Here is a 12,285-nt window from a genome sequence, read left to right as displayed (position 1 = left end):
TTGCTCTCTCTCCCTCGTTCTCTATCTTTCTCTCTCTTTTTTTTATCTCTCTCAGTCACTCCCGCTTTATCTCTCTCTCCCTCACTCTCTAACTTTCTCTCTCTATTTTTTCTCTCTCAAACACTGCCGCTCTATCTCTCTCTCCCTCACTCTCTATTTTTTATCTCTTCCAATCACTCCCCCTCTATCTCTCTCTCCCTCACTCTCTATCTTTCATCTCTCTCTCAATCACTCCCGCTTTATCTCTCTCTCCGTCACTCTCTATCTTTAATCTCTCTATCAATCAGACTCTTGGTATCACTCTCTATCTCTCTTCCTCTTTCTATCCTTCGCTATCTACCTCTTTCTCTACTTCTATCGCTGTCTACCCCTCTCTCTCTCTTTCTATCCGTGGCTCTCTACCTCTTTCTCTCTATCTCTATTTTTATCTCTAACTCTCTCTCTCTCTCTCTCTCTTTCTATTTGTCTCTCTGTTTCCGATGCATGCAATTGATGCCTTCTTTTGCTTTTGATCCGGCGGAACCCCTCTTATCGCATCCGGCCTTTAAATCACATCGGCCAGTTGTTGTCACGTAGAGCACGATCGAAAGCTTTAGAACGATTAAATCGAAGTACTCTGTACTCTACGGACTCATTCGTGCCTCACCTTGTTCGGCATCATGGGCCAATCCGATCAGATCGATTCGCCGATCGAGTCCTTTGCAACCTCGCGACAGAGTGGGTGGGTCTCTTCCTCATTCAAAGCAAATCCTCTCGTTTCGCGTGAATTAACTACGTGAAATAGACAAGCGGGCAACTTGCGCCGAACCCCCCAAGAACACGAACAACTCCCGACAAGCCACGTACCCCGCGCCTTCATTAAATCTACGGCAGACGAGACGACGGGTGGCAGATACACGCGGAGCGGCGCAGCGCGTTTCTCGCCCTATAAAATAACTACCAGACCCGGCCTCTATAGACCAACAATAGGCGTGTGGTTGCAATCTCTCTTCTCCTCTCAATCTTTAGACGATGGCGCCGCAGTCGACGATCGATGAGCACCGCGAGGGAGCGGAGGTTTACACGGGGGACGAGCTGTGCAAGCAGAAGACGGTCGAGCTCTTAGAAGAACTTCACCTGCCGCGCGGTCTTCTCCCTGTCGACAATGTGGAAGAAGTCGGCTACAACAGGAAGACGGGCTTCGTCTGGCTGCGGCAGAAGAAGTCGATATCGCACAACTTCCGAAAGGTCCAGCGGCTTGTTTCCTACGCATCGGAGGTCTCCGCCTTTGTGGAGGATCGCCGCATGAAGCGCCTGTCGGGGATTAAGTCCAAAGAGCTTCTGATCTGGATCACGCTCAGCGAGCTCCTTCTTGATCCCAATGACCATTCTAAGATCACGTTCAAGACGCCGTCTGGGCTGTACAGGTCTTTCCCGGCCGCCGCCTTCGAGCTCGAAGACGACAAGAAGCCCGCTCCCGCGCCCGCGTCTAGCGCCGCCGCTGAGGTCCCCCCCGTGCAGACTAAGTGACCGGCGTTGGGGCGAATGCCGGTGTTTGCTCCGTTCTGATGGAACTGATTGGCTGTTTAGCCGATTAATATGTTTGTAATCCTATCATCCGTCCCTAAATATTTGCTGAATTCGATCTGTTTCCCTCTGGCTATCGTTTCGCTGTGACATTTACCATATCGAATGAATAGTACTACACGCTTCATTGTCGAACGTATAAAGGCGTTTCTATTTATCAATAGTCGCTCAGACGAAGGCGTTCCATAGTTTCCTATAGCATTGTCAGATATCAGAACGAATGATTTCATCCGTGAAGTATTTATTAAAATTACTCCAGGCTTAAGTTATAATTAAAAGTAGACTATCAGAGAGAAGAGTCTACTCTTAATTATCCAGCCTATAGATAAATTCGTGTGTTCAATGGAAACTCGGGTAAAAGCGTTCATTCGTTTCCGAGGTAATCAGTACAATCCCAAGAGACCAAATGCTCATTACACGATAACAACTTCCGATTCAAGTATAAAGATCTGTACTTCAATTTTGTATTCATGTAAACAGCTTCTCAATGACTTGCGTAGAGTTACTTTAGTGACCAGTTATGTATGGGCGTGTCGGTTTCGAGTTATGAATACAGAGATCGTACGACGCAGAAAAAAGTCTCCAGTTTCAACATATCCTGACAGTCCAGCGATCTATAATGAGTATAGAGATCGCTCAGATTAACAATGTTTCTGTCAACGTTATTGCAGTTAATGCAGAGAACGTTTACGGTGTCAATGTTCTCCGAAGGAAACAGGTTTGACTATTTCGTCTTCATCCCCCTCTAGGATGGCCACCGAAAACTGTGGCATTAAATGGGCATTGACTGCGTTTTCTGAAATATGCAGGTAGCAGTTGAGAATTCAAATCAATGACGTCCTTCTCGTCAATCCTGTGGAAGCTATGAGGCTATGGATGAGTTAACACGCTAAGAAGCAGACGGTAGAGAGCATTAACTTCGTTTTTACGCGTCTCTCGCCTGACCCAACTTTTATTATATACTTGAAGATGAAAGAATCGTCGTCGGCGTCCACAGAAATCGTTATAACTTGTTTGGGACCAGGTCTGAGAACCTTGGAATTGTTTGTTATTCGCGTAGTCTGCAGGTTGAATGAGTCAACTGTTGAATGGAATCGCGTAAAATTATTTTTATAATATAAAGGGCCGAAGTCATCCCAAAGTAGGAAACGCTAGATGCACGGAAGGACAAGACAAATTCCAAATGATACGGGTCAAGGAACATATTTAATTAAATCCCAATTTAAATATTTATGTATAAATGTATACTTCACATGATATGTAATTGGTTATATATATCCATATTATACCTGTATATGTATAAAATTAAGACTCAGATGTACTGATTAGTTAAATGTAGACTTAAACGTAAATCCTAACATAGATGTTAACATGAAACCCTATATTTTAAGTTTGTTCTCAAAGCCTAGTTAAGGACACGATTAAGTCTTATGATGTTTTATTAGGTAACCTAACTAATTAACAATATCTAATATATTTTAATTTTTACTTTAATCTATTTAACTCAGTATATATGTTTACTGGTCAACACATGAGCTCTCAAACTTTGGAAGGTAAAATGACTTCTTCAACCATTCCATGGATATAGTGCAGGGACGTGACAGGACGGGACGCCGACGGGACGAAAGTTGTCCCGTCCTACGTCCAATGTTAGCGTAGAGACGAAGGACGGGACGGTTTTTCGTCCACCGACAAAAACCGTCCCGTCCTTAGTCCCAGACGCAAAATTTATAATATTTATAATTATAAGCTTTCCTCTTTGAAACGTAAAGTATCCCGCGCGGCGCAGGGCGATCCTCCGTAGGAAGGAAGAAGAAGAGATAGGAAAGGAAGATAGATAAGAGACAGAAGTGGGATAGAGAGACGATGCCCCTTTTTTTACTGTGGGAGAGAGAGAAAGAGACCATCAACGAGCTCTGAGAGGCGAGAGGAAATGGAGCAGAAAAAGGATAGCCGAATCCCCCACGTATCACGGAAATGGCAAGCGGAGAGCGACCCCCATCGTCTGCCACAAGCTTTCCCATAAACGGCAACCATGCTAGTAATTGTGCCCTCATTTCATGCGCCTCTCTCTCTTCACCCAATAACTTCCCTATCACTCTCTCTACAATTCTAGAGAGAGAGATAGCTGAATATCTCTTCGAGAGCGTCATCTCCGAGCAATGTTCTTGTTTTATCGGATCAATGAACTCGTTTAGATTTCTCAATCGATGAAGATCCCCCAAAATCTTTGGTCAAAAGCTGCTTTCATCCTCCTCCGCCGCCCCCATCTCTCTCTTGTCTGACAGGATGAAAATCGTCCACATTCATCCGTCCTCCGTCCTTGACTTTCGTACGGACGATTTTTTCATCCGACAGGACAAAAATCGTCCTGTCCCATCGTCCCGTGGACGATGTTTCGTCAGCAAATTCGTCCGAACCCCCTGGACGGGACAAATTTTCTGTCCTCGGACGAAAAAACCGTCCCGTCTGCGTCCCTGCACTATATCCATGGAGCCCTTCTCATCAATCACTAAGTGCATATAATCCTTCATCCCTGTAACATTTCCACAATTACTTAACTTGTGGTCAACTATCAGACTGGAATCATTCATCCTAGTTACGAAATGCATTTAGTAAATCATTTCGGAACTCTTTCTATGATTTTTTACTACCTGAAATAATGACTTCATCTCATCATATTTATTGCCTTGGTCTCCTCTATAGCCTCATCTTGACCCTGCAGTCACCTTCGTAGACTTCTCATTATATTTGAGCTATGTGATGGAAATATATGCAAGCGGAAGTTAATCACACATTCTACATCTCATTCATTGTTCATTAAAATATACTATTTATTACAGTGCATGTGTGACGCTTATAATGAAGTCCATGCATACACGATTCAACTAGCGAATGATGATGAAATCAAAATACAAATTTCTATTTTTAAGCATATTTCCTAAATATTCTTATTTAAAGGATATTAGAGAAGGAAATTGAAGTATTTGGATAGAATATCACTGCCCAGTCTCACTGGTGATGAGTATGGACAATCCTCTAGCCTTTAGTGTGGAGAGATTAAGGATTTGGGTAGGGTGCTCTTTTGAAGAGAGATCTCACGGAATTGATCCATAAGAATTACTAATTGGTATGTTTTTTGAAAGAATCACTAAATGGTATTATAACTTAGTACTAATCAGGTTGATTGACATAAAATTTGTGTAAATGGTCCTTCAACCTCATACGCCATAGAGGTCATGTGTATGGATGATTTAACTTTGATTATGACTTATGAATTCCAATTCATGGAATTCTAAAACTACTTAGCTCAAGAATAATAAGAAATTCACTAAGATGATTAATTTCTCTAAATGGGATCTTAGCCCTTTGTCTAATAGGATACATCTTAAGGAGGATGATGCAGTGAAGTCATTAGCGAAGGTATTCGAATATTGGAAAAGAGTTTGATTGTTTTTGAATGCATTAGCACTAACTCAGATAACCAAGTATACTTTGAAAATTAACTATACCCTTAGTCATCTTAGAAGCGTAAAAGCAGACGAGGGACTATACATAGAAAATAACAGACAACAAAAATGTCAATTAGCAAGCAATATAATATTTTGCATGTTGGAGAGTATGAGGTGTAGCTCGGGAGCCCACGAGCTTGAAACTAGAGCTATTGACTGGGTTAGATTGATTAGTCATTACATAATCTACATGATGATTTATATAATAATATTTGAAGGTGAATAAATGTTATTGGGTCACTACAGTTGTTAACTAGATTGACTCTAATGGTTTCCATATAAACTACTTCTTTAATATCCCATATATAGATTTACTGATAATATATGTTTAAATTTAAGTCCATCGCATTTTGATCCCATCATAAATCACTAATCGCATATATTCTTTTACTTTATTATTATAGTTTCACCTCCATAGTAATTAATAAATATTCTTTACTTAGTGCCAAAAGATATGTTAAATGTCTGATTGTCTTTTAGGCCATGCATAATTTAATTAATCTCCTACTCGGATAAAAGCCAATCACTCTTCTAGAGTTCCATATACACTCTCATGGCTCTCTAGTGATAACCAAAATATGTTGAGCTAATGGCTCCATTCATGTATTTACTATATAGTCAATCAATGATACTCTTTCCATCATGATAAATCATTTAGTAATTATCTTCGTAATCTTGTTGAGAAATTGAGCAATACATGCTCCTTACAAGAGTTTCCAGCTTTTGATTCTGTCTTGCCCAATACTTTGTGGAAAATGACAGCCAAATCAATCCAAAAAGTTTTATAGAGGCCTCTCCTCCCAAAATCAATACAAAATCTAGATAAAATTTTATAACAGTACAATCAATAAATCTTTCCCCAATACAAAAAAAAAACTTAGATGTCTCCAGTTTAGGAAGGATATGTAAACAAATGTCCAATAGTGTATATTCTAGACAAAAATTGATCAGTCTTAGTTAAAATGGCTGGCCTGATGTTGGTAGAGGGGGGGCCATATAATGTGAAATAGACCCATGTATGACGCAGTGTTAGACCCTAACTAGGCGGCATTCCCTGCCCAGAGGCCTGCGTGCTTATTGGGAGGGTGTGTCCGCGTTTTCAGCTCACGACATTAAAGGACTGAGTCATTACGGATAGCGATGCCCAAATACCTGATCTTTCAGGCCATTGCCCCTATATGTGGCGATACACTACAGACAGTGCACGTGCCCGTCCACACCCAAGGGGGGACGGATCAGGTCCGCGCGTGTTGGGCTCGCAGGCTGGCCGGCATGCGCATGCGCTAAAGCCAAGCACCACGCGGGGGCGCCAACGCTACGCGCGGGCGCCAACGCTACGCGCGGGCGCCAACGCTACGCGCGGGCGCCAACGCTAAGCGCGAGTGCCAAGCGCCGCCCGGAAGCGGGAAGCGCTGCGCGCAAACACGCGACATGCAAACTGGGCAGCGTGCTACTAGTGCAGCGTGCAGAGTTGTGCGGGTTGCCGTGCAGCATCCACGCGGGCAGCGCATGCATTGCGTGTGCGGGGTGTGGCGGCGGGAGACATCCCGCCAGGAGACTAAGGCATGTGGCGCACTGAGAGCGCCAAGAGGACACAGAGGGCGCGTAGCGCTCCCGTGGGTAGCGCCCAGCTTGGGGCGTCGAATGCGGTAGCGGTGCGTAGTTTGCACGCGAGGGTGTTGATACGGGTGCCGATGGCGTGTGTGATTGTCAAGGCAGGGGTGGGGTGTGTGATCGCCACGCCCGCGGGCGCGCGGCGCCCGGCCCGGGGCACTTGTGTAGCGGCAGAGCGGGTGCACGCATGCGGAGCGGCGGCCTCGAGGCAGTGTGGCGACACTATGCCGGGCAAGGCGCATTGTCTCGTTCCTTGTATCACCCCTCGTCTTCCCCCATCTAATGATCCCAATGATGATGTACTCTTTTATGATATTAATGCAATGACCCTATTCCCTGACGGGGCTGTGTCCCCACCATCTCCTCTAACACCTTCTATGCGATCATAAGCATTTGTAAAGCTTCCGCTGCAAGAGATCAAGGCTGCTCATTGTTTTCCCTGAACATTGAGGCCGGCACATGCTAGATTCGAGCAAGAGACCTAGCTCGAGATTTGACCGTGTGACAAGCAGTGTTAGGCTCCTAATTACGTGACTTACCTACCTAGAGGTCTGCGTGTTATTTGGAGGGCATGCTCATGCTCATGCTCATACCTAGAGTCCTATTTAGTGCGATGATGCATCGCACAAAGGGTGGTGACGCCCAAGCCTGATCTTTCTGGCCATCTTCCCTATATTGGTAACACACTATGGATGGTGTGTGTGCCTTTCGGCACTCTGCGTGGCGGATCAAGGTGACCCGCGCGCGTTGGAGCTCGCTTGCAGGCACGCCAAGCGCTGCGCGCCTGTGGGGGATTCGCATGCTGAGCGATAGTGACGCGCTGTGGTGCACGGAGCTGTGCGGGGAGCCGCACGGCTCCGCGCAAGCATCGTGCACATCTCGTGTGCAGGGCATGGGGAGAATACATCTCACCATGAGGCTAAGGCCATTGGCGCATAGTGAGCGCCAAGACAAATTGGGAAATGTGGGGCCCTCGCGGCTAGCGCTGGGCGCACGACACCCAGCTTGAAGCACAAAGCACGCGACGTCTGAGCGGAGGGAGCAAAAGGTGTCAGCGCGGGTGCTGCGGCGTGTGTGATTGCCCAAAGGCGAGGGTTGCGTGTGTGATCGCCACGCCCATGAGCGTGAGGCGCCCGACCAGGGAACACACGTGTAGCAGCGGTGTTGGTGGGTGTGCACACGGGGCTGTGGGTCTGAAGGCGTTAGAGCGCCCCTACCAAGGCGCGTGGCGCCTTGTCTCGTTACTTCGATATCAACCCTGGTCGTCCCCCATGTAATGCTTGTGATTTCTATGTAACCTTTTTAAGATATCAATGTAATGTCCCTTTTCCTCAAGGGGGTTGCGTCCCCACCCTCTCAACTAACCCCTTCTATGTGATCTTAAGCTATTGCGAAAGACTTCTACTGCAAGAGATCAATGTTGTTCAATGTTCTGCTCCAAGCACTCAGGCCAGCACGCGCCACATTTGAGGAATTGTCCTAGCTCAGAATTTGACCGCGTGACATGTAGAATTAGTACACAAACAATGTAGTAACATGGCTTGAATCAACAAGCCTTGTTCTACTTGAAGACTAAGTCCTAAATCCACAAAACTACCTTGCCCTGACATTGAGTCCATAAGGGTTGTGCTTGAATCCACAAGCACTAAAGCACTATCTAGCAAACATAACACTCAAAGGGGACAAATAATAGTTTCAATAGAATGATACACTTCAATAATAATCCATCAAGGGTACACGAGGGCCTTATATAGGCCACAACAAGTACAAGGTCATCCATAATGATAATACCCATGAAGGGACAACTCAAAACACTGAGAAAACAACTCTTGCAAGCTGAACGGAGGATAAGCAGCCTGACAAGTCTTAAAAGAGATATTCTACAGATTCTGTGTCGTGTAGAAGCCGTGAAGAGATATTTGTGTGGCTCAACAAGATTTTGATGAGACACAATAGAAGATCTGCAACTTTGAGAAGTCAGAATAGAGACATTATAAAGATCCTAGCAGAAGAAGAATATGTTAGAGGATTCTATCAGAGATCAATTTGTCACTAGATCTGTTTAGAGAAAATCTGTCAAAGGATCCTGTTAGAGAAAATCCTGCTAGATTCTAGATCGATCTTCTTCTTGGGCCACTAGTTGCTATTGGGCTTCAAAAAAGGGTGTCTCAACTATATAAATATACCTATTATGTATATAAGTTGGTCTTAGTTTTCAAGATTGTGTTGACTGCTTTTCTAAAAAATTTGCATGATACTCATTCAAAAATGCTCTTTTTGCAGCTGATATGCAGATTGAGATGATACACAATGTATATCCATATATGGGGGACTCCCTCACCCAAAAATATTGCAATCCTACATTACCTATCTTTTACATAGTGATAAGTAGAATTTTATTGTCATTAAGTACGTTTATTTATATCGTTGTTTCTAGTCAACCTATACAATAATATTTATGATAAACCTTCTATCTTAAGATGTACATGATGAGTAGAGGGGTCATCCAAAGGGAGGCAGAGCTCTAGGATTTAATTCAAGATATGTAGAATGTAGTTTTAGTATATTTAATCTTGATTAGAGATGATATTCAGTGAAGATCATATTTCCAATGTTAAATGGGGATGATCTCTTTTAATTTCAATTTTAGAAGAAGGATAGATCCTTATAGATCATAAGAGAAGACAATTGATAAGTGGGAGCTAGACAAAATGAGAGAATATTAAAAGAAAATAGATCCTTGGTTCATTCATCCTGATCCTTAAAAGAAGATCCATAAATCAGAAGTGTAATGAGATAAAGAGAGTACATAATATAAGGTTTTAAAACATTAATGGTTTGTGAAGAATGTGGTGATTTAGAGGAAATTAAGGAATAAATAAATGATCTAATTTGTATATTATTCTTCTATCTGATAATGGAACTTGAGCATTAACTAAATTCCTTCATGAATCAAGACAATGGCTGGTACATTTTTCCCTAGCAGAGGCGATTAAGGAGAGCACAAATCAAGATTAATGAAGATATTAACTAAAATAAAATAAAATACCAGGATAAAAGTTTATCTAAGGAGGGCTTCACTTTGACTACAGACTATGGTTGAGCATCCAAGAATGAATTACTGCTGGGAGGAACAAGGGCGAAAGTACCTCTTGTCTTAAGAGCCTCCATCTCCAAATCCATGGCTTATTTCCACACATGAGCTTGAAATGCTTCAATATGTATACATGGAATTGACTCTTAGGCCACAAAGAGAGCAGATGTAGGTAAGGTAGGGGAAAGGGGATCAGAGGAAATGAAGTGGAAGATGGGGTGGTGAGTGCAAGGGAAGGTACCTTTTCACAATACAATGAGAACAAAAAATCAGAGATAGGTAATGGGGGAGGAGAAGGTAAAAAAAATTACTTCTAGAGTCAATTCATTGCTAGAGAATGTAAGAGTAAGGTATGACGACATTAAAGAATTTAAATGTGGAACATTGAGAAGCAACACAGATGAAGCAACAAATGGGGAAAAGTCTAAAGGTCGCGAGATGGATACACAAAGGGTCAAGGATGACATAGAGAAGAAGGGTTAAATTCGAAGAAAGGTGATGCCATCTGAAATGACATTGTGATTGGAATCTTGAAAAAAGTATCCCATACTGCTTAGGGTGAAGAGTAACCCACAAGGGCATCTTTAAGGAAGCAAATTGTTAGCTTGGAAAGTGAGGATGAGTTGTCATGAAGAGAAGCATTGCAGCTGAAAACTCAACGGGGGGGGTAAGGAAACAAGCGGAAGGTTGTGAATAAGGGGTTTTAGGGGAATTTCACAACATAAAGGAGTGTAAGGAAGATGGCTATGAAGAATGGTTGTCATCATAAGGGCATCAGACCAATGGTAATGTGGGACATTTGGCTCTATGAGGATATTGTGACTGATGTTTGAGTTTGGCTACACTATTCTGTTGAGACGTACGTGGGCAGGTTCTATGGTCAAACATACCATGGTACACACAAAAACCATGTCGGACATGTTTACGAGTTAATTTTATGATGGGAAAGAAGAATTTTGGTTCAAATTCAATGTTGGGTACAATTTTTGTAACTAGAGAACTTGAGTGGTAACAGGTATGTAGACCCAACTCATGGGTCTAGTTCTCAATGAAGATGATATAGTAAATATAATTGAAATTGAGGCCACCTGATAGGGGCCCTCTACTTCATGATGAACAAGGTCAAAGGGGGCTTCTGAGGGTATGCCATTACAAAGAGCATAAAAGACATGATGATGTTTCCCGAGTTGACATGACACATGCAAAATAATTAAGAGAAAGCAATGATAAGTTTTTGAAAGTTATGAAAAACAAGGATGGCTGAGACAATGATGCCCACAAGAGGGAAGAATAAGCATCTAAAGTGAGAAAAGGTACTCATCCAACAAGAGGATGATTCAATTGTCTGGAGTTTTTAAATCCCCAACCATATGCCCAAAACCAGTCCTCTATCTAATATGCAGGTGCTGAAAAATGCAGTAGAAAGAAAATAAGGTGATGGTATAAAGCAGCACATGGTAATGCAACTGATTGACTAATAATTTGTAACAAAAGCAGGAACGTAAAGAGTAGGGTAGGGGAAACTGTGATGGAGCCATGACCTTTCACGGGAAAGATTTGAATATCTATAATGGTCACGATACACATAGGTCATAGTGTGATGGAGGGATGAGAATTGGGAGGGTGTGTTTCTCATGTGTGTAGACTAGGGTTCATCTACTGGGTATCTTGTAGATATCAATGTGGTCTGTGACACTGGATACTGGATATCAGACGAATGTCAAAAATTCCCTCCCCTGATATTGGATATTGGGATGGATATTAATTAGCCTAAGCATGTGGCAGATATCGTATACCAGATACCAGATTCTGATATCCATAAATCAAATACCATACCAAATTTTGTATTCGGATATCAAAAAGTCGATATCAGGATATCAAAATAGACTGTCCAATATGGAAGAAAATGAAAATTATTGTGAAAAATATAATTATAAAAACTTCAACTAACGACAAAATTTTGATAAATGAAAATTCACACCTTACCATGCAGCATTTAAGTGATTAAAATGTGAGTTTATCAACATACCCTCTCATAGTTTCTTAATAAATAATGAAACATGGAGTTATATCATTCAACTGATAATTTATCTTTAAAAGTTTTTGACGCATTTTTAAGTATAAATCAAATCTATTCATTTGATAATTATAAATCAGTTGTCTTTAATAAATACTTAAGAGTAGATTTAAAAAATTCACTTGATAATTACTTATTTATTAAAAACCAATAATGGTTAGTCATCAAGTGAGTAGATTGGACATAAGCATTATCATTTATTAAAAAATAACAATGGTCAGGTATCAAGTGAATGATAAAGTTATATGCTTCATTATTTATTTAAATATATGATATCTAATCATCAGATGAATATATCATCTCTACTCTTGAAGTATTTATTGAAAACCAATAGTTATTAGTTGTAAAGTGAATAATATAAATTTATGCTTCATTATTTATAAAAAGAATAGTGCTTCTGATAAATCCTAATTAAGGCATGC

At 42.0% G+C, this 12,285-nt stretch overlaps 1 protein-coding gene across 1 annotated transcript; it reads left to right on the top strand.

Moving 5' to 3' along the window:
• Positions 1 to 940: 940 nt before the first annotated feature.
• Positions 941 to 1,701, top strand: LOC144703079 (uncharacterized). Its single transcript, XM_078575161.1, has one exon. It carries the CDS (start codon positions 1,012 to 1,014, stop codon positions 1,507 to 1,509), a length of 498 nt encoding a protein of 165 aa, XP_078431287.1. The 5' UTR covers positions 941 to 1,011; the 3' UTR covers positions 1,510 to 1,701.
• The last annotated feature ends 10,584 nt before the right edge of the window (positions 1,702 to 12,285 follow it).

Source organism: Wolffia australiana, chromosome 5 (genome assembly GCF_029677425.1).
Source record: "Wolffia australiana isolate 7733 chromosome 5, ASM2967742v1".
Lineage (NCBI taxonomy): Eukaryota > Viridiplantae > Streptophyta > Magnoliopsida > Alismatales > Araceae > Wolffia > Wolffia australiana.
This window is presented reverse-complemented; position numbering and strand designations above follow the sequence as displayed.

Excerpts from the sequence above, each read along its gene's own strand:
- LOC144703079 (XM_078575161.1), top strand. The coding sequence starts at position 1,012 with ATGGCGCCGCAGTCGACGATCGATGAGCACCGCGAGGGAGCGGAGGTT.